Source organism: Prosopis cineraria, unplaced genomic scaffold (genome assembly GCF_029017545.1).
Source record: "Prosopis cineraria cultivar Desert tree isolate PC_DT_omini unplaced genomic scaffold, ASM2901754v1 PC1, whole genome shotgun sequence".
Lineage (NCBI taxonomy): Eukaryota > Viridiplantae > Streptophyta > Magnoliopsida > Fabales > Fabaceae > Prosopis > Prosopis cineraria.
The window spans coordinates 12,171,551-12,197,902 of record NW_026555332.1 but is presented as its reverse complement, the minus strand read 5'-3'; the positions used below and the strand labels follow the sequence as shown (position 1 = coordinate 12,197,902).

The 26,352-nt window shown below is 32.0% G+C and overlaps 1 protein-coding gene and 1 long non-coding RNA gene across 7 annotated transcripts; both read left to right on the top strand.

Annotated features, from left to right (window-relative positions):
• The first annotated feature begins 1,031 nt into the window (after positions 1-1,031).
• On the top strand, positions 1,032-5,439 carry LOC129284837 (probable choline kinase 1). Of its 6 annotated transcripts, none has more exons than XM_054920362.1 (8): positions 1,032-1,141; positions 1,576-1,662; positions 1,896-2,273; positions 3,415-3,536; positions 3,628-3,820; positions 4,266-4,431; positions 4,915-5,015; positions 5,110-5,439. In XM_054920362.1, exons 3-8 carry the CDS (start codon positions 1,920-1,922, stop codon positions 5,230-5,232), a joined length of 1,059 nt encoding a protein of 352 aa, XP_054776337.1. In that variant the 5' UTR covers positions 1,032-1,141; positions 1,576-1,662; positions 1,896-1,919; the 3' UTR covers positions 5,233-5,439. The 6 variants fall into 6 exon arrangements, with proteins under 6 accessions (XP_054776337.1, XP_054776321.1, XP_054776305.1 ...); XM_054920346.1 differs by having other exon boundaries at positions 1,033-1,141; positions 1,906-2,273; XM_054920330.1 differs by having other exon boundaries at positions 1,035-1,213; positions 1,906-2,273.
• Positions 5,440-12,566: 7,127 nt separating this feature from the next.
• Positions 12,567-17,567, top strand: LOC129295764 (uncharacterized). Its single transcript, XR_008589621.1, has 3 exons — positions 12,567-13,109; positions 15,631-16,288; positions 16,859-17,567. It is a non-coding gene; the product is annotated as an uncharacterized LOC129295764 (long non-coding RNA).
• Positions 17,568-26,352: the final 8,785 nt, after the last annotated feature.

Here is a 26,352-nt window from a genome sequence, read left to right as displayed (position 1 = left end):
TTTATTAATGCACGTACATTATATTGAAAATCATTCTATTGATTTTTAACATCTTCATACCTTTCACTTATTTTTTTTCTTTGATTTATATATTAATTATCTCTTGAGTTCTCTTTGTCATTTTCTGTTTGCATGGTCTTATTTTGATATATAATTATCATTAAACTTGGTAGGCATAAAAATTTCTTTGCAAATTTTCTCTTAAGGAGGGGTTAAGTGCTGCATAACTTCACTTTCTATTTCTTGCTATATGCAGCTGAGGTTGTCTAATTAATTCTTCAAAATTATTAAATTATGTTTTATCATTTCACATAATTAATAATAATAATTTTTTTTGGATATAATGGAAAAACTTAATAATAATTATTTACATATGACTTATATTAAAAATTACTCTCTCCGTTAAAAATATGAATCATTTTTTAAAAAATTAAATATTAAAAAATGTAAGATATTTATTGTCTTTTTAGATGTAATTATTTTTTTTTAAGTGTCCTTATTAATGAATATTTTATATTTATTATAAAATATTGTAGGGTGTTTAATAAGAATAAATATAAAAAGATAGAATTAATTTTAAAATAAATAATTATTTTATTAAAAAATAAAATTTAATTAAAAATGCTTTAAGTGGAGTGAGTATTTTTATACATCATGCAATGAACGACATACTTTTTTTCTTTTGTTTGTTTGTTTGTTTTTTTTTTTTTTGGAGCAAAAATGAACGACATACTTACTAGTTTCTTTAACGGTAAGCAACCTTACCCCAGAATCATAGAATCTTGTTGAAGATTCAATCTCCCGCTAGATTCCGTCCACGTGTATGATATCCATTGGCCATTAATGGGACGCGCTTCTATGCATCTCCTTTAAGTACGCGTCGCCGTCCTTGTTTGGTTCTCAGGGATGGAGACAGATTCCGCGTCACCAAAAATCTGACCTTTTTTTATTATAAAAAATTTAATAATTTAATTTTCTTCATTGCGGCAATAATGGCGTGTGCTTATAAAAAGAAAAGGCTTGTGTGCTGTGTCCAATTCCACATATCGAATCGAATCGAATCGAATCGAATCGCTGCCTTTCTGTGTGTTTCTTTCATTTCTGAGGCTGACTTCGTCACTCGTAAAGATCATCGGTGTCGGTATTGCTCTCTTTCTGCAGCTTTCTTGGACTCTTCTCTTACTCTGTTATTGGTTCTCCCTTTGTTTCTTCGGTAAGAGATTCAGTTTTTTTTTTTTTTTTCCCTCTTTGATTTGATCATCCCACTTGTGTTTTTGATCTTTCGTGTTTTGACGCAACTTCGTTCTCAGTTTTCTGTAATATATATATATATATATATATTTTGGTTTCTTGAGGCTTTTATATAACTTCACTTTGTCGCTCCCTATCTGAATCTCTCAATCTACCCTGTTTGTTCTCTAGCTCCTGGGAAAGTGTCGATATAATCCAGGCACTGACTTTTATATATTTTATATCGGTTAATTTCTCCCAATTTCTCGTTCTTTTTTTCTTTCTTTTTCAGTTTGTTTAGGTTTTCTAATCGCTGTTTCTTGATTGAAACTCGCAAATCTTCAGGTTCTGACGAGTGACGAGTTAACTTTCACCCTGTATTAAGTCCCAGTTTCCCCTGTTTTTAAGCTCTGACTCTTCTATTCCTTCCTGGTAAGTTCCTCGAGTACCAATTCTGCCTCTTCTTTCCATAAATCTCACACCTTCTTTTTTATTTTGTGTATTTTCAATCTACGATGTTTCTCTCATCTGGACTCTTCAATAAAAACCTGTGTCTTTGGAAGTCTGATTCCCCTGTTCCAAGCTCTGAATTGAACTTTCTTCCCCTTCTTCATAAATTTCTAAAGTCAGATTCCAAGTGGATTTTCAGACTTCTTAGCTTTTAGTTTTCTTCAGATCTGATCGACGAAATGGCCAAAAAAACAATAGAATTGCTTAAAGGCTGTGCATCAGCAGAAGAGATAATGGAAGTTCTGACATCGGTGGCTTTGCAATTGGGAGACGTAACAGATGATATGGATGCTTTACAGATTGTGCCTTTGAAGGGAGCCATGACCAATGAGGTCTTCCAGATAAACTGGCCAACCAGAAATGGTGATTCCCTTAGAAAAGTTCTGGTTCGATTGTATGGTGAAGGTGTTGAAATTTTCTTCAATAGAGAAGAAGAAGTTCGGACATTCGAGTGCGTCTCCCAGCACGGCCATGGTCCCCGCCTTCTCGGCCGGTTCTCCACCGGTCGGGTCGAGGAGTTCATCCATGCTAGAGTATGTAACTTTTTTTGAAATGCAGGATACTTTTAACTAACTTCACAAGGATTAAGAACAGTAGTTGAAACTAGGATATAGTTGATAAGGATATTTGTGAAAAGGAAGAATTTGATGTTGACTTTTTCTGCCTTACATTTTGAATCAACTCTAGCTGGTAGAAAATATCTTATATTTTGGATCAGAAAGAGTTTATGCTTAATTTGAATGTCTTTTCTCAGAGTTATTTAGTTTTGTCAGGTTTTTTCTTTGGTGATGATTCTTAGCTTCCCTTCTTTTTGTTACCCTTTTCTTTTGGAGAAATGAATGGATAGAATAGCTTTAACCGTTAAGTGCCTTTGAATTTATTAGGAGAAGTTCCGTTGAGAAACAAAAGTATCATGTGCTCTTAAGCTCTCAAGGTTCTTTATTTACGATTCTTTTGTGTCCTTTATTCCTTCTCTTTCTTTCTCTTTTTGCCCCCACCTTGAAAAGCTCTTCTGCATGGGCTTCTTTCCCTTGCTGTGATTCCTGCATGTTTGGTAATAGACAATGACATGAATAGAAGGATAAGTTTCTTGAAATTGGAAGGGCAAACGATACGCTTATTCAAACGTGGAAATATCAGCCCTGGAGAAAGTCTGGCTGAAGGCTCTGTGTCTTCTGTTTTCCAGTGACCACTTGCATTGATAAATATTTATAGATAATTAATGAATTAAGGGACCACTTACGTGTGTGTGTGTGTGTGTGTGTGTATTGGCATATTTTGCAGACAAGGTTCTATGATTTTGGCATTTATAGCTACTACTGAACAAGCAAAATGACTAAATATTCCATGTTGCCTCAAGTATTAAGAGTGTGAAATGCCTTGGACAGTAACGAAAGAGATGAAAACCATGCTTGAAACTTAATTTTGTAAATAAAAGGACTGGTCATGGAATTGGACAGAAGATTGTCATGTTACTGAAACTTTAGAAACTATCATTATATTTCAAAGGCAGCTAGAAAAAATTCTGTAAGAAAAAGAAACTAACTGGTCAAAACCAAGTCAGGAAATCCTAGTCAACCAAAGAAAGATTAGACAGATTTTGATATTAGCTTCAAATTGATCATGTTGTGCTTGTGTGTGACTCGTATCATTTCTTCTATTTTGGCTTTTCAGACACTCTCAGCTGCTGACCTACGAGACCCGGAAATATCAGCTTTAATAGCATCTAAGATGAGGGAGTTCCATAATCTTCATATGCCGGGTCCAATGAAAGTTCAACTTTGGCAGAGGATGAGGTAATTTATAATACATCAGGTCAAACTTATTCATAATTTTCAAAGCAAAGCAGAATGCTAAGTTGACTTTTACTTGTACTTTGTCTTCTAGGAACTGGCTCAGTCAGGCCAAACGTTTGTGTTCCTCAAAGGATATCAAGAAATTTGGGTTGAAATATCTTGATGAGGAACTAAATGTCCTGGAGACATCATCTGAAAGGTGTCAAGAGATCGGTTTCTGTCACAACGACCTACAATATGGTAACATAATGATGGATGAGGAAACCAGATCAATCACTATAATTGTAAGTTATTTTTCTATATTATGGCTATCTATCATGTTCATCTTTACTTTTTTTTTTTTTTTTTGGAATTACCAGGCCACGGTCAAAGCCGTGCAAAGAACAAAATGCATGACTAAGCCCAGTCAGATAACAGAAGATTCCTGCACCTTAAGGGCGGGTTGTTAATGATCCTAGTATCAGACTATCATGATCAGCTTGATGAACAAGGCAAGCCAGTTGAAAGGAACTTGTCCATCTGTACTAGGATTATCTACTCTAGAGTTTGAAGCAGAAAAAACTGATACTTATCTGGCTATGATTTATGCTAAGAGAACAGTAGAGTGATAACCATTAGTGGTTCATGATCTATAGGATTTATGAACTTGAGCTATAGGTTCTTCTTGCATCTGTTATATCCTTTGAAGAACTTGGTTCTTATTTATATGATTATTTGCATGTGATACAGGATTATGAATATGCAAGTTACAATCCTATTGCATATGACCTGGCAAATCACTTTTGTGAAATGGCAGCAAATTACCACACTGACACGCCTCATGTGCTGGACTACAGTAAATATCCAAATTTGGAGGAGCGCAAAAGATTTGTTCGCAGTTATTTAAGTTCTGGAGGTTAGTCCTTGACCTAACACACACTAACCTAGTCCTTTCTTATAGGAAAGAGAGGCACATGCCTCCATGCGCGCACAAAAACATGTCTATGTTAAGTTTGAACTTGAGACCTCTTCCAAGTGAGAGAGGTGGTGCTGCCATTAGGATAGCTTGCCACTGACACCAATCCGTATCTATTGGTAAAGATGATAGTGCTGATGAGTTAAACCTAAAGTGAAATGAATTTAGGGTGCTGAATTTCAATATAGTTGACTTCTCTTAATATAGAAAATTTTAACTTAAAAAACACACACACACACACACACATCTCTGTACATGGTTCAAGGAAGTAGAACCTTATAATAACAAAAATAAGTCAGATCATATTGCTTAGTTATAAATGGTTTTTGAGACTTCTTTAACACTTTTTAAGTTATCCCTGAACTACAATTCTTCTGAATTTAATTCATGATTCTAACTTGTTTGGAGACTCATGGTACCCAGGCAAGAAACCAAGTGATGAAGAAGTGGAGCAATTAGTGGAAGATGTAGAAAAATACACTCTTGCAAACCATCTTTTTTGGGGCTTGTGGGGGCTTATTTCGGTAATCATCATCATCATCAATGTGTATATAGATACGTATGTATATAATATGCTCAAGACAGAAAAACTGAGATGTTTGACATTTGGAATTGCAGAGTTATGTCAATAAAATTGACTTCGACTACAGAGAGTATGCAAGTCAGAGGTTTAGGCAATACTGGTTGAGGAAGCATATTCTGTTGGACACAACTCACTCCGCAACATGTATGGATTTGTGAATAGAGAAGTCTGCTTATGTCTTTAATACGTTAGTCATTTTTAAGCTTAGCATTGTATTTGATGAATGATAGAGGAACTGTAAAGGGCATGATTTTCAGTATCTGTATATGATACACGCTCACACACACACATATGTATGTATGTATGTGTGTGTGTATATATATATATATATAATCAGCAATGAGTGATGTTTTGTTTAGTTTTTACATAGGATTTTCGTATCATTCCCTGTCTTTCTGAAATTGAAAAGGAAGAGCTAGATTTATAATAATCCCTAGTTATACATGTACATTTCTTTTTCAATGTAGAAAAAGCACCAGGCAAAACAATTACATCTACTGGATATCCCTATTCATTAGTTAAAAGAACACATTACCCTCAACGATAACCCAAGCAGGGACAGAATCACGGGGGCAAGCACCCCATGTCACCAGTTTTTTTTTTTTTAATTGCTTTTTTTTTTTGCAAACAATGTTAAAACTAATTTTTGCCCCTCCTTTATCATGTGATCTTGTATTTTGACCTCCCATAGAGTTGTTCTAGATCTGTCCTTGATCCCAAGCCTTCTTAGCCAACAAACATATCGGCAACATCACTCCCCTGTGATCACGAGTGATCCACAACATGCAATAGCATCTCCGAACCTTCTATAAGTTCCATTGACATTGAACTATCTAATAAAAATTAATTCAGTTGGTTAAAATTTTGCTCATAATTTATAAAGTTGTGGGTTTAAATCTCATTATTAATATAAAAATTTTATTGTTGGGTGATTTGTAAGTACTTTTATAAGTGCTATTTAAACTTAAAGTTATGTCATGATCTTCATGATCTTGATGAATCTTCAGATCTGATTCATCTAAACTTTTTGACTCTTTGTTAGCCACAAAAAAAAAAAAAAATGAGACATTGAACTTGATGAACCCCATGAATGGAGCCCACCATCTGGACTTTACCATTTTCAGGAAACATAATGCAAAGCTTAATGTAAAGGCTTTAAAACAATGCTTAAAATCCGCCCTAATGCTTGTACATGTGCTAGAGTTTCTTGGATATCCGCTACCCTATCTGAAAAACTCCCATATTCACGTCAAGCCATGGCTATCTGCAAAGTATAAAGAACCAAACATCCCACCGAGCTCCTTGTAGTATAGTCTTTTGGCTTAAATTCTAATCAATCCAATGCACATGGTTATCAGTATAGAAAAGAAAGTGACCTGCAAATTAAATTACGAGGAACCAGATTAAATCAACACTCCAACGCCATGTTACAATCGTGCAATGGATGAATTATATCTTCTTTCCTTTCCATAAAAGCCAAACACTCACCGCCTACAATGTATTTGCCAAGGTCCGTTGCGGGAAAAAATCCCAAAAATTCACTAATGTCCTAAACACGAGTATGCGTTAACATTACCAGAAAGAAAAAAAAAATATACATATATATATATATACGGGACTTGGCACTACTAACCTTTTTTTCTAGAGTCTTCACAAATATAAGTCATCTACAAAATAACAAATGCAACAACGCTGTATTATTCTTCTTCAATATAAAAGGGAGCCAATCTCCAATAAAATTGTGCAGATTTCATGAGACAGCAGCACGCATGACCAAACTTCTGGCATGAAAACTTTGCATTGCGATGTCCGGTTGAGGAGATTTAAATACTCATATAAAGTTTATTCAAAAATCTAGTTAATGGAATAGGTTCTACAATAAAATAATATCATACGAAAAAATTGAACAGCCGGAACCAAACCTATCTCATTTTCACAACTTTACACTTACAGTGTCCAAATTCACTTCCTAATGCACCTTCCCTTTTATGCTTGGTTTTAGTTATATATATATATATATATTGGACTTTTTCTTTAAGAAAATAATATTGTTATCGCCCCCCCCCCCCCGGGGTTTGGTAAATTTTACAACGGAGTTAAAAACAACAAAGGGAGAATTGCATGTTAGTTCCCTGCATAGTGAAATGACAACTTCATTGTGTTATTATTTTTCTGTGCTCAATTGTTGATGTACTTTGTGATAATTAATTGTGCTGTTGGGGGACAAAAATGTAGATCTTACAAAAGTAATGGCTAAATAATGCATTAAAAAATACGATTAAATATCATTTGTTCCCTCAAACTTTTTGTTTGTCTGTGTCCTGAACTTTGATTTTTAGTTATTATTGTCCCTGAACATTTGGAATCACTTGCCCCATTACCCTCGTCCATGCGCCTCACTGGTCTGTCATTGGGTCCCATCTTGCACACCTGGCTTTTTTTAATATTTTTTTAACAATAAAATATTCCACCTCCTCTCCCTCCTCCTCTTCTCCCCCCCCACACACTCTCTCTCTCTCTTCTCCCCTCCCTCTCCCTCTCTACTCTATGGAACACCCTGCTCTCTACTCTTTCTGCCATCACCATGCATCACTGGACTTGGCTTTGCTCCTTTGAGGCTTTCCTCGGAGGAGTGTCCTGCTAAGACCCAATGAAATTTAAATGGTTCAGATTAATATTTATTTTTATTTTTATTAAAATAAAAAATTATAAAAATGATTTTTTTTTTTAAAAACCTTGTTATCAATATATACAGTTTAGATTTAATATTAATGTTTAAATTTAATATTTAATTTTTTTATATAATTTTTTCACAGTTTGATATAAAATATTTAACTTGTAATTTTTTAAATATTTTTAAAAAATTCTTTTTAATAGATATTTGCACTGTTCAAAGGATATCCAAATAATCAATTTATAAAAAATTTAATATTAAATTTGAACTATTTATATTAAATCTTGACTGTTAGAGTATATCTGTCTAGATAATTAATTTATAAAAAAAATTAAACATTAGATTTGGACTATTAATATTAAATCTAGGCTGTTTAGATTGTAACAAGATTTTTTAAAAAATTATAATATAATTTTTATAATTTATTTTAATAAAAATAAAAAATAAAATATTAAATCTGGTCTGGACGGTCTAGATTTGGAGAGGGGCCTCAGGGGACGCTCCTCCAAGGAAAGCCTCAGAGGTGCGAAGCCATGAACTTCCATCACCATGAAGATTCTAGTACCCATAGCATCATCGAGAAGGTCCATGATGTTGCTCGCAGCCGTAGCATCGTTGTGCTCACCATCCACTAGCCTTCCTCCAAAATACAGCTCTTTCTCGACGGTTCAAAGGGTGAGACAAAGGCATGTTGCTCTAAACCAAGAACCAGCAATTAATGATGCGAGTGTTGGGACTCTGCCTTAGCAATGTATCAACATGCATGCGGATTAATCCGGTTCAGAATGATGAGTTAGCTTTTGAAGAATCAATTCCTGATGCTAATGATCATGATGATGATGATGATTCGGAGACAGATTTGACTCTGAAGCTCTAGACAGGGTTTTTAGTTCTTATTCTTGTTGATGTTGATGTTGTATTGTTGTTTTGGCCTGAAAATGTCATAGGACAATGAGAGCCGTGGATTGTGGGCTTAATGGTTAAAATTGACAACTTAAAATATTTTAAGAATATATATATATATATATATATGGTTAAAGCTTCTTGGTTCCCCGACCTATCCCTGGTGAATATAAATGTATTCTTAAAATACTTTAATTTAATTTGTCAATATTAACATTTAAGCTACTATTCACAGCTCTCATTGTCCTATGAAACTTTCAGGTCAAGTTGACAACACAACAATGTAACAATAACATCAACAGGAACAAGAACTGATAACTGTATATTCAAAGTCAAATCTATCTTTGAATCATCATCATCATCATGATCACTAGCATTGGGAACTAATTCTTCAATAGCGAACTCATCATTTTGAGCTGGTTGATCTACATGCATGTTGATACATGGCTAAGGCGGAGTCCTAGCACTCGCATCATCAGTTGCTGGCTCTTGGTTTAGAACAACATGTGCTTTTCCCACCCTTTGAAGCATCGAGAAGGAGATGGATTTTGGATGAAGGTTGGTGGATGGTGAGGGTGACGATGCTGGTGAGGAAGAGATCAGATGAAGGATCTAATTGTGTGTTTCATTTTTCAATAGCCTTATATTTATACATGTATCGCCATACATCCATATTAATAGTTATGAATATGCATTGAACTTGAAATTAGCACAAGACACTCCATTAATTACTGTACAGTGTTCTTATTCAATTTTTAATAAATAAAAAGAAAAATATAAAACATTTACTTCCCCCTTTTTTGAATGAAAAAGGCTAATAAAAATCATAACAAGGGGGAAAAAACTAGTAAGGATGTACAAAACCAATTCAAATGGATCACACCTAACCTGTCAAAACTGATTATAATTAAATTCGGTTTGGTTTGGTTTTTTTTTTTTCATGAAAAAATTGATTAGTTCGGTTCAGTTCAAGTTTTTGCTTCGAGAAACTTGAGCCAAACTAAACCAACTTTGTTATATTTATTATATATATATATATATAGACATATATTATAAATTTGCCAAAGTTTTTTCTCTTCAACAAGTTTGGTTATTTATAAATTATGAGCAAAAATATGTTACAATTAGCTAAATATTATCTATAATTGTTTATGATGATTTTTTAAATTTTATAATCAGGTGTTTTAAAGATAATATATTAATTTTTAATTGTTAAATATGCTAACTAATTGTATAAAAAAATTCTTTTGTGGTCTTTAAATTTTTCCATTGCAAGTAGTAATTAATGGTTAAAAATTATTAGTGAATATGAATATATATTGATGATTATAAAAAATATCTTATGAAAAAAGTTCAAACTTAATCCAAACTACTTAAAAACCAAACCAAATCAATTAAATAAAAAAATATAACTAAATAGATCACAAACTTTAATGAACCAATTGGTTTGGTTTTTTTTTCCTCAAAACCGAACCTGTAAACACCTTCTAAAGTGTTAAGGAGACTATGTGTTCTATTTATTTAATTCAGGAAGTCATAAAATTATTTTGGGATTTTGTAAATGTTGTGAATTGAATATCGTTGTCTTGCATAGAATTGACAAGTCAATTAATATATCAAAACATATATATATATATATATATATATAAAAATCATGATATATTTTCTTTTCTTAAGTATCGACATAAATAAAGAGCTCGGTCCGATCCAATTCACTCAGCCAAACTGCTTAAAAACCGGTCCAAACCGATTAGATGAAAAAACCAAACAGATCCCAAACTTTAATGAATCAATTGGTTTATCGAATCTATGAACACTCTTACCTGCTAAAGTGTCAAAGAGACTAGGTATTCCCGTTTATTTAGCTGTGAAAGTCATAAAATTATTTTGCAATTTCCTGAATGTTGTGAAATTAATATCGTTGTCTTGCACAGAATTGACGAGTCAATTAACATATCTATAAAAATCACGGTATTTTTTTTCTTAAGTATGGATGTAAATAAAGAGCTTGTTCTGATCCAATTCACTCAACCATATCAATCCAAAATTAACCAAATCATCTTAATTTTGAAACATAATATTTTGTTTCTATATATACATATTTAATTTTATTACTATTTAAAAATGATTTTCAAGTCCTACATTCACTTGTAGTGCTTTCTTTGGTCCCCATTCATTTATAATAAAAATAAAAGAATGTTTTTTTAATTAAGATGTATATATTATCACATTAATTACAAAAAATGTGATGTTAGGTCTTTTAACAAATGGAAAACTACCTTTTACATGTTGCATCTAATACATTGTACTTTTAATTGTAATAAGCGTATAAACATAATCTATAAATACTCAATTATAATATACCACTTCTGATATTGAACAAGAAGAAACTCTATATGCTAAATGCATCAGATTTTGAAAATTGTAAGCTCTAAGATCAAATGGTCGATTATGTGATTTTGATGTTAACAAAACTACGAACTTAATTGTTTTAGACAATATTAAATTTTGATCATTATCAAGCATATAGCTCTTTTTTTTGTCTTTAATTTATTCCTCTACATGAAAGTATGCTAGGATCGGAGATCGTCCTAAGTATTTATATTTATTAATTTATTTTATTTATTCATATATATATATATATATATTTGATTCAATTATTATTGACTAATTTGTTTTCCATTGTAGTAGGGTATTGAACAGTTTTTGGAGTTTTATAATGCTCCCATTTTCTAAAAATAAAGACTTTGTTAAGAGTTATGATTGGCAAAATATTCTAATACATTCATATTTATAAGAATTTATAGAGTTTTTGAAAATAAATTAATTGGATTCATAAATTTACATGACCTTTTGATGATTTTTTGTTTTGAATTGTTTTCTAAGATTAGAAACAAGTACAAGATAAGCTTAATTGTATACATTGTCCTTGTTGGTACGTGAAACTTTTGGAACTTGTTATTGGATGTATCAATGACTACTACAAAAAAAAAAAAAAGCTTTTCATGTTACTTTTTTTAGGACATTTCACATCCCTATCATGGAGGACATACATTTGAATAATATATAAAGTTAACTTATTTACATTACTTTTATGAGAAATGTGTTTTTTGAAAAAATCATGTTGCTTTTAGTCATAAAAGAGACATGGTTTCTCTAGAAAAAATATATTAAAATAATTTAAATTTAAATATTTAAAAATTAATGTCTATAAAAATAACATTAACTTACGTGTTAAGCTAACGTTTAACATTAATATTAACTTGTAATTCCTATTTAACAATGAGAGACAAATGAATTTGACATTCTTGGATGTTTGCAAAGCAAATAGCGTGTTTATATTATTTCCTTCTTTAATCTAAACCAAGCAACTAGCTTTGCCTTACAACAAAATAATTAGCATACACCAAAATAAAAAACATGCAAGAGAGCAACTAATATAGAAAATTAATATTCTAGATGTTACCCACAGTTAATTTCATTTTTATTTCATCATCTAGCTAGCCATGAATTTTAATCTAAAAAACAAAATACAAGAAAAATAAAATCATACTAGATTAATTTCTCTCTCTCTCTCTCTCACACACTCCCATGAGCAACTAATTACTTGTAATAACCCTAAAAAATGAATGATGATGATGATGATGATGATCAAATAGTAATAATAATAAAAATAACATATATATAATAATTTGTTTAGAGTATATTTTATTTATGTTTGGAATCATTATGACAAAGTGAAATATTGGTAAAGTAAAAGTGTGCATGTCACCCATCATTATTATTAAGGTCCCATGTTCAAATCCTTGATGTTAAATGGGATTTTATTTTTTGTTTTAGCTTCTTTAAAATTACTAAATTGCCCTCTCTTCAATCTGGTTGCTATTCTCTTGTCTCCTATCCAATTCACGCGTACAGAGCCAAAGAGGGAGCTAGAAATTTCGTCTCTGAAGCTTCAAGGTTCGGACCCAAAAAAATTGCTGTCTATCATCTTCCTCTCCTCCGTTCTGTTCTCATCACCGGTGGAAGTGGAGGCTTGTCACTGCTCTGATACGTTCAGGTCTTTCTTCGTGCTCCCTATCTCTGTTTGCTTTTCTTGTTGCTGCTCTGCCTTTGTCGTTCACATCTGAGTCGCTGGTTGATGGAAGAAATCAGGTCGTTGGAGTTGGTGTACTGATCGCGAGCCTGATCTGGTACTGAATCTGTTCTTTCTATCTTCCTTCTTTCTGGTTCAGACGAAAATCTCGTCTTCTCTTCCTATTCGGTCGACAGCTTCTTAATCTCTCCCTCCTTTATTCTTTTCATTCGTGGTTGGGGAACGAAGGAAGAGCTGGTCTGGTGCTGTGGAAGGACTAACTCGTGGCTTAGAGGCTAAATTATTGCTGTCTTCTTCTTCCCCTGTTCAGCTGTAGGTTCCGTTTTCCTTCTTCCCTATGTGCGCGCTGTCGGCTGCCTGAGGTGAGGAGTTTTGAGCTCTTTCATTTGCTGGCTCTGTTGTGCATGTGAATGGATGGAATGATGGAGTTGAATGCTGAAAAATTGTTCTCCTCTTTGCTGATGTTCGTGACTGTATGTGTTGTTCATGGAGGGAAAAATTTGAATTAAGTTGAAATATACAGTAGGAAAAGGAAGATGATGATAGTGTTGATTTAAGTTTTCAATTGAAAATAATTGGATATTGATATTGTAAGACTTATGGAAGCTGAAATCTAGAAGCAAAGATTAGTCTTAGCTTGCGAAAAATATGCCCATGAAGTGTTCGAAAGAATGTCTAGTAGGAGACGTATGAACATAGAAGCTATTGAATTATGAATGAACTTGTACATTTCAAAGCAATGTAATTGTAAAATTGTATGTAACTATTTAAAATTTTTGGCATTTATATGGATACTGATAAATTGTTGGATATTTTAAATTGAATGGTTAGAAATAATACACATAAGGTGTTTGATAAAAATTACAAGAGAAATTCTACCTCAAGTAAATAGAAAGGCATGACTAAAACAAGTTGGAGGAGATTAATGATGTGAATGATAATCCTTCGTCCAATTTTCTAAAGCATGAATGTTAGTTTTAAAATTTTAGATGATGGTTGGTTGAGATTGTATTATAAATTAAAAATTTATTAAAATTATATTTATTTATATTCTTATAAGATGTGTGAAAGAATAGGACCTTGACAAGAATTAAAAAATATTTTAAAAATTTAAAACTTTGACGAATAAGTAAATAACATCCCATTTAATTATTTATTAATAATCTTTTATTGAAATATTTTATTTTTATGAATTATGTTAGTTTTAGAGACTTTGAAACAATGATGAAGGACAATTGCATTATGATATATGCATTTATTATTCCTCAAGAAATTTATTTCTAAGATTGATGAAGGTATCTTTATTTATTGAATTTCGAAATTTCTTAGTTACACAATTAATGCAAGTTTTTGCATTCGCTCTGATGTATTAATTTTGCAAGTTTTAAGATTTGAAACAATTCATATGAGTTTGGTATTGAGAATGAAAATTTTATTTCAAAAATAATTATTTCTCTTGCATTTGAAATGTGATTTCTAAGAGGGCTCTAAACAAAATACTATTGTTAATGGTAATTTCATTAGCTCGTAACACGCGATGACTAATGATTGGCTAGTTTGTTTCATGGACTTTGTTCTCACGTTTGTTATTCATGGGTTTCATACCTGCATTTGGATTTCACGGCTATGAACAGGGTTTGGTTAGTATTATCCTTGTAGACTGTGTGTCCATGTTTGTTTTATAGCTCAGGCTACGTTTGGTTATTTACTCTTATGGACTGTGTGTCCACGTTTGTCTTTGTGGTATTAGTCACATTTGGTTATTTTACTCTTGTGGACTGTATATTTACATTTATTATCTATTCTGTTAAGTCCTCACACAATTCTAAATTTGGATAAATTTATATATCTGAAATTTTAATGGTTTCAATCGTTAGTATGTTATTTTGATCCACATATGTATAAATTATTTTTTCTTCTACCATGATCATATAAAGTGTTTTCAATGTTTTAGTTTAATCTCATTTTGACGGTTATACTTAAGATTTATAAAGTTATTGCGTATATTATATTGAATTCTTATCCTTCCAACTAATTTACCAAATTGATTGAATTTATTATTTTAAATTTTATTTTTGGGGATGTTATTTATTGAGAAATTTATTTTGGTCTCGAATTTGTTATCTTATGTGATCTTACTACTGACCTTTAAAGGGTAATACAGCTATATTGGGTAAAAATTTTATTTGGTACTATTACCTTTTGATGTAAATATTTAAGTCTTATGTATTTTTATTTAGAAGAAAGATTAGTTGCTCCACATAGATTATGTTAGGACTTTATTTTGATTTATATACTGTTTTCTGGCTAGAAGGAGTTAAGCTCCTAATTGATATTATATTTTGTAAAATTTTGTGTTGTAAAATTTTTAGGAGATCCTATTTGCTGGAGAAGTTCTGCCAAATTTTTTACAAAAATATTAAAGCTTTACTATGACAATTGGTATTAATGTTAGAATTTCCATATAACATGATTATTTATTTTTAAAATGGAATAAATTTTTATTTTGAGGCTTATGAGAATGCGTGATGTAATTTACACCTATGTCAATCACCCTCTATTTCGAGCGTGACATGACTTCACCAATATCCTTTGTAGAAAAAAATCCATTGTCGAAACTACACTCGAAATGAAGCAATATAAATTTTAAAAGTTGCTTCACCAAAAATTCCCTTTATCTCCTTAGCCTACTCTCTCTCTCTCTCTCTCTCTTTAATATAATGGAAAAATTCATTAACTTAGAGGAAAAACTGTTCAAGGTTCAAAAATATTAACGTTGAAGCAAAAATGAATGTAGAAGGTTCAAGCAGAGAGGTTAGAAATATTTACAAAGAAAAAGAGTTTGTGAATGAAAGTAACACTAACCAACTATTGCTCGCTCAGGGCAAAAAGGAGGAGAAGCTGTGAGTCTTGAAGCTGTCTATCGAATGAGGAGAAGAGGAGAAGAGGAGAAGAGAGAGGTGTTTGTCAAATGCTCGCTATTGAATGCTAGCCGTGGGTCTTGATGCCATGAGAAGGAGAAGAGAGAGTTGCTGTGGAAAGGAAAGGAGAGATTTATAGTGGGGAGGAGAGGAGAGAGGTGCCGTTGTCGAAGGGAAAGAGGGAGAGGAGTTAGGTTTTGTAACATCCTAAAAATTTTAAGACTCAAATTTATTTAAAAAATAAATAAATAAAAATAAAATAAAATATCTATAATTAAATTAAAATTTAGAATAATTTAATAGAGGCCCAGAGTTTGAATTTTACTAAGCAAAAGTTTAGTTTTATTTGATTTTTAACTATGGGAAAAATTACCAAAGTTGACCCGGGCTTTTGTGCAATAATAAAAAATGTTGGGCCCTTTCTTGTAATTTTTCCCAAACTTTTTGACCAGCATTTTAAAGAGCAAACAGATGCAGAAAAAGCAAAAAATGAACAAGGGAAGGAAACGCACAAACGGTAGAGTGAGAGAGAGAGAGAGAGAAGAAGAAAGGAGAAAGAGAGGGAGTTAGGCTTGGATCTAGGAGTCTTTACGACCGTTGCGAGCTCGGCTACACGATAGGTAAACTCCCTACTTCAATTCTCTTCTCTTTCTCTTAATTTTCTTCAATTTTTGGAAGAGAAGATTTTGGATTTTGATCCCAAAGGCTTTATTCTTGTAAGCTTTTGTTTCTTTAGATCCTAGGGAGCATGTTTTGAGTTTCTATATAGTGATATAATGTTTTGAGTGGATAATTGGATGAAAAGAGGTGTTTTGAACACAAAATAAATCCTGAGAAATTGGGTTTTTGCTCTTCAATGGTTTAAGCTTATTGATTTAGTTATAATTTTGCTATTTGAGCCCAATAAGATTTAAATTAAGGTTTGGTTTTCATTATAAGGGCTAATGGTGAAAGTTGGTGACACTAAGTGAAGGTTTTTAATTGATAAAAAATTATATAAATTGGAAATTAGCCTAATGATGGCTAATAAATGGTTTTGGTGGTTAAGTGATACTATGTGAATGGTTGGTTAAATATATGGACCATTGGGATGGATTATGGCTCATAGACTTAAGTTGTGTGGTATGAGTTATAGTCTTCATTGATGCTATTTGTCATGATAAGTGATGTGGATCACTTATATGTTGTAGAAAATTGTTGGTGGAACTTATTGAGAAGTAAGGAACAAGCCGAGCCCTATTTTGTACAAGGAGAACCCTTTTGGTACCAAAGGGTTGAGGTAATAGGGGAAATTTATATTTCTTATTACTTTGTTTTAGCTATTTTTGAATAAATATTACTAGTTATCATGCATTACATGTTTTAAAAGATTAAATGTGCTTTATAAGGGGTTATGGGGTACTACTTTGATTATAGTGCAAATATGTTTTCTAATTGTTTAATAACAATGTTTTTATGAAAATGAGATTTATAAATATTATACTACTTTAGAGTGTTGAATGGTCAATACTCAAGAAAGGTAGATAAGAGTAAAAGGCATGATCTCGGTGGGAGTTCACCAATGAGAAGGTGTGGATTTTTGATATTTTATGGCACACTGTCAGTACTCAGTGTTGTCTTACGTATTGTGGGCTCAGTGCACTAAAGTGGTTAGTGTATTGAGTGTTCGACACCTCTCAGTGGGGGAGGGAATCCAACATATGAAGTGTGAGGTTGAGTGCCTAGGCCAAGGTAGCCCTCACATGGAAAGTAAGTTGGGCTGGCTCTGGGAGGGAGTTAGCTTCAACTGCTTAGGATTCACGTCGAAGGAGCATAGGAGGTTCGGTGGATTAGATCATGCCTTAGATTATGTTTTGTGCCTGTGGAGGTACAAGTAGGTATAAGGTTTACCTGTGAGTTAAAGAGTGCCAGGGGGCATTCTGTTGGTCTTAAAAGGCCATACCGGCCTAGGTCATGCATTCATACATTTTAAATGGCTAAATTATATACTATGTTGAATTTATTATTCATTTATTTGATTATGGCTTATTTTGTAATAATCAATGTAGATTTCTCTGTTACTGAGACTGTGGTTGTCTCATCCCTTTCTTTTCAATATTTCAAGTCCAGGTGAAGGATCTAGTGGTGGACGGGGAAAAGAGCAGAGCTAGGGGTTTGCTTGTGATTTGTAAAGAACTGCAACCCCTTTCTTTTGAGCAAATATATTGTAATGTATTTAAGATTAGGGTGCCAGTAGGATATGATTATGTGTGTGTGTGTGAATATGTGTGGATTGTGTGCTTGTGTATGAATTTTTGTCTGTTTGCAGACTTGTGGCTAGGAAACTTGGTTATGGTGTGTGGTTTTGATGGATTTACTTAGTAGACTAAGTTTCTATTACAAGCAGATCTTTATTTTGATATATATGTGATTTTATAAGCAAATGCAAAGTGGTTGCATTGCAAATGGTGTGCTATGGGCAAACATACAGCTTGGATAGAGAGAGTGGGTGTGTAGGCCCCACAAGGAGCTCTGAGTCAGGTGAAAATGTTTAGCATATTTATTTATATAAATACATGGTATTTGGATTGATTTGTGACCACTCTTGTATGATTTGTGCATTTTGGGGGTTTAGGGTCCATTTTGAGAAATGGCACCCGGGTGGTCAAATTTTGATATATGAGGTTTTTCCATCATTTGAATGTTCTATCAGGTGTTTTTAGTCTTATTTGATGTGTCCAAAGTATTTCCACAGGTTTGTGACCATTAGGATGAGATTTGGACAATTTTGAAAATAGTTTTTTACCAAAAAGCTGCACTTTGCATCCGGGTGTCCAAATTTTAATCTGACCGTTGGATCTTTTTGAAATTTGGTACACTTATAGTACTCTTTGAATGTGACGTGTGAGCTTTAAAATCACTTCGATCGCAGTCGAATGACGGAACGGCGCCTCCTGGAAGTTGGCTCAGGAGGGCTGTCATGACAGCAATAAATTACTGTCATGACAGCATCTTTTTATTCCATTTTCGTCTAGCTTGCTTCCGTGCGCTATAGGTAGAACCTATAATTATTTTTAAGGTTTTAAATGATTTATTTCTTAAGTTGGTTAGAGGATCAACTCATTAACCACACTTAGTTTGTTTGAATTATGTGATTTTTGGATAACACTCAAGGCAAGTGTTACAGGTTTCAAAACATAGAATGATGAAGTGAGGGAGGAACTCGATCTAATTTAAAAAAGTTGACTAAAATTCATGTTGCTTTTTTCAAAAAAATGATGTGATTTTAATCCAATATCCACGCCACTTTCTCTAAAAGCGATGTGAATTAGATAGAAAATTAATATAATTTAAAATATTTTATTTTCTATAATTCACATTACTTTTTAAAAAAGTGACGTAGATAATTTATTCATGTTGCTTTTTTAGAAAGCGATGCAAAAAATGTCTAAAAAATTAATAATTTAAAATAATTTATTTTTTACAATCCATGTTACTTTCTAAAAAAGTGACGTGGATACATACGTCACTTTCTAAGAAAATGACGTGTATAATGTCTAAAAATTAATAATTTAAAATATTTAAAAATTAATAATTTAAAATAATTTAGTTTTTATAATCTTCATCAATTTCTAAAAAAGTGATGTGAATAAATTATCCACTTTATCGACGTCTTTTTTTTAATAGAAAGTGACATGGATTATGTCCAAAAAATTAATAATTTAAAATAATTATTTTTCACAATTCATGGTATTATCTGTAAAATGAAATAGATTTAAATTTTGATGTCACTTTTATGAAAAGTGACATTGATAGTTTTACATATTCAATACTTATTTATAAAATTATCACTGTCTCTATTTTTTATTTCAATTTACAAAAAGTGACGTAAATTGAGGGTTGTAAAATGTATATTTTATAGTAATGCTACTTGAAAAATTAGATAGATAGATATAGTTGTAAAATTATTTGTTGTATTGGTTATAATAATATATTTTGTACTTTTTTGTGTATAGCTAGATTGATAATAAATATTTAAAAAAATAATACAAGAGGTGGCATTTGTAAGTGAAGAAAATGCCACCCATATTATTTAAAAAAAAAAATAAATTAGAGATGTGGTGTTTAAATAAAAAATAATTTAGAGAAGTGGCGTTTCTTCTGTCTGTTTAAAAATAATAATAAAGAATAAATTCAAGCAACAAAGGAAATTCCACCTATTTGTTTGTTTTTTAAAAAATAAGAAAATTAATTTAGAGAGGTGGTGTTTTTTTTAGGAGAAAAGGCCACCTTTCTCCTTTTATTTTTTAAAATTCAATTAAAGAGGTGGCATTTTCAAAACTAAACACTACTACTTGTACGACAATTGTGTGGCGTTTCATTATTGAGACTTATAATGTTTTGTAAATACTACAAAATTAAAATTTTAAATTCCATCAAAGCTTCTTTTTTTGTAGTGAAAAACTACAAGAAAGGTCTCATATAAGAAACTTATTTATAAATAAGTTTTAAGAATTCGTATAAATATATTCAGGTCTTATGGAATTTGGTTGAAATTAATTTAGAGATAATTAAATTTTTAGTCCTTTGAGTTTTTCTCAATTATCAATTTAATCCTTGAAATTTAATTTTATCAATTTGGTCTTTTACATTTTTATAAATTATCATGTTAGTTTTTTATGTTTTAGAAAAACAAATTGACTTTCAAATTAATCCAATATGTAATATAATTTAATGACTTGACATGTATGTATGATTAAATAAGAACAAATCAGCCCTCAAATAAGTAATGACCTAGAATTTAATTGAAATTCAAATTAATGATAAGGTATTTTGAGATATATATCTATATATATATATATATATATATAGTATTAATTTATTAAGGAGGTGAGTTAGCCTACTGGTAATTGAGCTATTCTTTCATAGGGCAAGTCTTAGATTTTAGACCCTTTCAAGGTAAGGGGAGAATTTTTATTTTAACCAATAACTTAGCTAAATTGCCATTTTGCCTCTTGGTGTTTTATGAAAAAAAAAGGAATCCAGAGACAAGATATCGAGAAGCTTCTACTTTATTTAGGGAGGGAGTAGACTGGCAGAGAGGGAGGAAAAGAGAGTGCGCATGAATCCTCCCTGTTGTTCTTCGGTCTTCCTCCGTCATTCTTCTTTGGTGTCGACAACCTTGAAAGAAGGTCTTCTTCTTCCTCCTCTATGTGCTGTCACGTGGAAGCAAGGGGATTCATCTTTCTTCTCGCTGCTTCCTTTCATTAATTGATCACCATCATAGGTTATCACAAGCTCATCCAATCCCTATTCTTCTACATCTTCGACGATGGGCCTTCAACTTCGGGTTGTGGTATTCATTCTTTGTTGCTGAAGGTTCGATGCTTTAGTTGTCTCCTTCCCCTGTTCAGCACCAACTCCCCTTCCTCCATCGTCATTGTTGCCTGTGGTGGGTATGAGGGAGCTCATCCTCCCATCTTCATCTCTAATGATTTTGTATGGTGTATATATATATATATATGTTAGTTTTCCTTGCTTGCTTGTTCGGTTGAAACTGTATTGTTTGCAATTGAAATTTTTCTGAGCTTAAATTGATTTTTGATAGGGAATTGGATTGGAAAAGCATGATGAATTTAATGATGGATGTATGGAATTTGTTGGGTAGGAGATTGAAGCTGAACAAGTTGTATTAAATGACTTATAAGTTGTGCACACAATGCATTTGATATAAGGCTTGAGAGAGAATCATGTCCTAATAGAATAATTAACTATGGCTAAAGTATTATGAAGAAATTGTGATATAAATGATGATATTTGGGATAATAAATCATTAACTAAATCTTTGTAAAATTGTGATGGGGGTTGTCTTCCACACCAACCTTATTAACCTACTTGCTTAGAGCTTTGTAGAAATTCTTAGTGTGTATATAATTAGTGCATGCTTGCATGTGTGTACATATGTGTGCCTCTATGTATGTCCATGACCATGAATTTGTTGATTGACTTTTAGTACATACACAAGAGCTGTCCAGTTGCCTTGCTTTTGTAATGTAGACCATTGAATCTTATTCATGACACTTAGAATAATCTATGCAATGACTAAATCTGTGTATAGAAGATATTAATTTTTATATAGGAAATTGAGATCAAGGACTTACATATAAGTGCTGAAAAAGTAATATGGGGTCGATGACCATTGTTTTATTTAATTATTTATTCTGGATCTACAGCTTATTGTATTTATTTAAACCTCCAAATATGTAAAATAAAATGCTATGGTTTCAAATTATAAAGTTGTGGAACGAGTGCAAGTGTAAACAATGGTATTGTTTAGTTAAAATATGTTAGTAGATTATTACAACTTGTGCACTAGAAAGGAATGCGAAGGATATGAATTTATTTGGAATGAAAATTAAAAGATTGGGATCCAAGAGCAATGCGAGAATATATTATAATAATTAAGTGAATGAACAATTATGAGTTTTTATAAAATTTTAAAGGTACAATTATTATTATATTGGATTTTTAGGAATAAATCTTGTTGTGAGGAATGCTAAGGGGTAAATTATGGTGTTGGGACTACCTCAGATAAGTGGATAACATCTCAATAAATTTATTAACAAAATTATTTTTATTGGAATATTATTTTTCTTTTCTTTAAATAGATTTCATGTACTATTTCTAGTGTTTAATATTTTGATAGTTTTATTGCTTTAACTCTTGAAGGTTGATGAAAAAGCTTTGCTAGCTCTAATAATATTCCTTGATTTGGTGAAGGCAAATGTAGAATAGTGAAGAATTTTATATTGACGAGAATTGAGGTTTTAAAACTTTCATGCGAATTTGATGTTGAAAGTACAAAACTTTATTTTGAAAATGAAAAATTAATTTTTAGAGGACTGTACGTAGAACACTAGTTGCTAGTAACAATTCCGTTAGCCTTTAGTGCATCATGGTCAATGACTAGCTAATTTGATTTTCATAAGCTTTTTTCTCACATTTGTATTCGTGGGTGTAAAACCTGTGTTTGTTCTCATGGCTTTAAGCTGCATTTGATTAGTATTACCTTTATGGACTATGTGTCCACGTTTGTTTCATGGTTTAGGCTACGTTTGGTTAGTATTACCTTCGTGAACTGTGTATTTACATTTGTCTTGTGGCATAAGTTGTGTTTGTTTATTTACTCTCATGAACTGTTTGTCCACGTTTGTTATCTATTTTGCAAAGTCCTCAAATTTAATTGATTGTGAATATATATATACTTGAATGATTTTAAACAATGATTGTCACTATTTTTATTTACTTCACTTATTTTATTTTACAAGATCAAGTTTCAAGGTTTTGTTATTATAATTTTACTAGTTTGGTATTTTTGAAGTGATATAGAATTTTTTAATTTCCAAGTTCAACTATCATATTGATGTTCTTTTTTAATGGTGCACTTTAATTGATGACTTTATTATTTTGAATCTTTTAATTTTATTATTGGAATGTTATTTACTAAAATTTTTTTTGCCTAAAATATTGCAGACAGCTGTAGACCTCCAGAGGATCATTGAAGGGTATATTTTCAAATTGAGATTAAAGCATTAATTTGGTTAAATTTCTATTTGTTGTAAAATTTGAATTTATATAATGTGATTTGAAAATTTTATTTTAAATGCTCCACATAGACTATACTTAGGATTCTTATATTAATTAATTATTCATTTGTCCATTAATAAGAGCAAAACTCATTATTGCTGCATGTGCTGAAATTGTTGTTGAAATTTTTGGGGGACTCTACTAAATTTCCAAGGAAAATTTTATGACTTTTGTTATAAATAAAATAAAGAGCCTTACTTAATAGCATGAATGTGTTAAAATTAAAATATAGCTGGTATTAAGGCTAAGGGATGTATGTTCCTATGCATATTCTGAGCTGATGATGCCTAAATTTTGGGGCATGACAAAATAAGTTTGTTTTTTCTTCCTCAAATAATTACACTTCTTTTCAATAATCTACATGGTTATTATCAATATTTTGTTATTCTTTTCAGTAGATTTCAAGAGTATTACCCTTTTTTTTAAAATAATAAGGATAAAATTGATAATTGAGTCAAATTTAAAGGACACAATTGATAAAAATTAAACTTGAGGGACTAAATCAATAAATGAGGCAAACTTGAAGGAATAAAAATTTCACTATCCCATTAATTTATCATGTAAAATGATACAAATGCTCTTAAACTATAACCCTTTTGACTAATGTTGATTGGTGTTGACTGACCATTGGCAGTCGCTGACTGATCATTGATTAGTGTTGACCAATCATAAATACTTTTTTAAAAGTACTTTTATCAAAAGATTAACAAGTAAATATTTAAAATTTACCAGTAAGACTTCTTGCATTTACAAGTCAACCTTTTGCAATACTAATACTTTAATATTTACAAATTTACAAGTTAGATTTGCAAATTAAGATGTTTAACTTGCAAGTGTGTGAAATTTAACTTGCAAATCTGCGAAGTTGACTTGTAAAACATTAATATGTTAATATTGTAAGAGGTCAATTTGTAAATGCAAAATTAATGACCATCAGTGATCGGTCAATGCCAGAGAAAGGAGTGGAAGCCTAGCGGCATTTGTGTTATCTTACATGATAAATTAATCATAACCAAGACTTATGGGACCTGCTTGTATTTTCACACAAATTCATGGGACCTTTTTTGAAATAAATTTTTTATTTGGATCCATTTGTATATTTTTTTCTTATTTGTTTGATGGTAGAAAAGGAAAGAATACCATGCTTTGGTTATGAATGGAGAGAGGACATGATAAGAAAACGGATATTGCTAATGATTAATTGAGAAGATCATTTGGTCAAGCTTGATCATCTTAACAGAATATTTTGGAGAATTTGTGTAACACTTGCCCCGAGTGTTATCCAAAAATCACACAATCAAATAAACTAAGTGTGGTTAAGGAATTAATCCTAAAACTAACTTAGGAAACAAACCATTTAAAGCCTTAAAAAAATTTATAGATTCTACCTATAGCATGCGGAAGCAAGCTAGACGAAAGTGAAATAAAAAGATGCTATCATGACAGCATTAAATTGCTGTCATGACAGCCCTCCTGAGCCAACTTCCGGGAGGCACTGTTTCGTCATTCGACCTCCGATCGAAGTGATTTTAAAGCTCACACGTCACATTCAAAGGGTACTATAAGTATACCAAATTTCAAAAAGATCCAATGGTTGTATTGAAAATTAGACATGTAAAAAAAATAGTTATTTTTGCTGTCATGACAGCTAAAAAGCTGTCATGACAGCACTTCCGGACTAACTTCCGGAGTGCACCATTTCATCATCTGATCTCCGATCGGAGTGATTCCAAAGCTCACATGTCACTTTTAAAGAATACTATTAGCATACTAAATTTTAAAAAGATCCAATGGACGGATTGAATTTTATGCAGGTTACAACATCAATACTGTAGCTGTCATGACAGCAATTTAATGCTGTCATGACAGCACCTCCAGACCAAATTCCGAAGTGCGTCGTTTCTCCGTCCGATATCTGATCGACGTGATTCCAAAGCCCACACGAAGCTTGTAAAAGGTTTTACTTGTGACCTAAATTTTAGAGAAATCTAACGGTTGGATTAAAATTTGGACACCCGGATGCAAAAGTGCAGCTTTTTGGTAAAAACCATTTTCAAAATTGTTCAAATCTCATCTTAATGGTCACAAACCTGTGGGAACACTTTGGACACGTCAAATAAGACTAAAAACACCTGAAAGAACATTCAAATGATGGAAAACCTCCATACATCAAAATTTGACCACCCGGGTGCCATTTCCCAAAATGGACCCTAAACCCCCAAAATGCACAAATCATACAAGAGTGGTCACAAATCAATCTAAATACCATGTATTTATATAAATACATATGCTAAACATTTTCACTTGGCTCAGAGCTCCTTGTGGGGCCTACACACCCACTCTCTCTATCCAAGCTGTATGTTTGCCTATAGCACACCATTTGCAATGCAACCACTTTGCATTTGCTTATAAAATCACATATATATCAAAATAAAGATCTGCTTGTAATAGAAACTTGGTCTACTAAGTAAATCCATCAAAACCACACACCATAACCAAGTTTCCTAGCCATAAGTCTGCAAACAGACAAAAATTCATACACAAGCACACAATCCACACATATTCACACACACACACATAATCATATCCTACTGGCACCCTAATCTTAAATACATTACAATATATTTGCTCAAAAGAAAGGGGTTGCAGTTCTTTACAAATCACAAGCAAACCCCTAACTCTGCTCTTTTTCCTGTCCACCACTGGATCCTTCACCTGGACCTGGAAATATTGAAAAGAAAGGGATGAGACAACCACAGTCTCAGTAACAGAGAAATCTACATTGATTATTACAAAGTAAGCCATAATCAAATAAATGAATAATAAATTCAACATAGTATATAATTTAGCCATTTAAAATGTATGAATGCATGACCTAGGCCGGTATGGCCTTTTATGACTAACAGAATGCCCCCTGGCACTCTTTAACTCACAGGTAAACCTTATACCTACTTGTACCTCCACAGGCACAAAACATAATCTAAGGCATGATCTAATCCACCGAACCGCCTATGCCCCTTCGACGTGAATCCTGAGCAGTCAAAGCTAACTCCCTCCT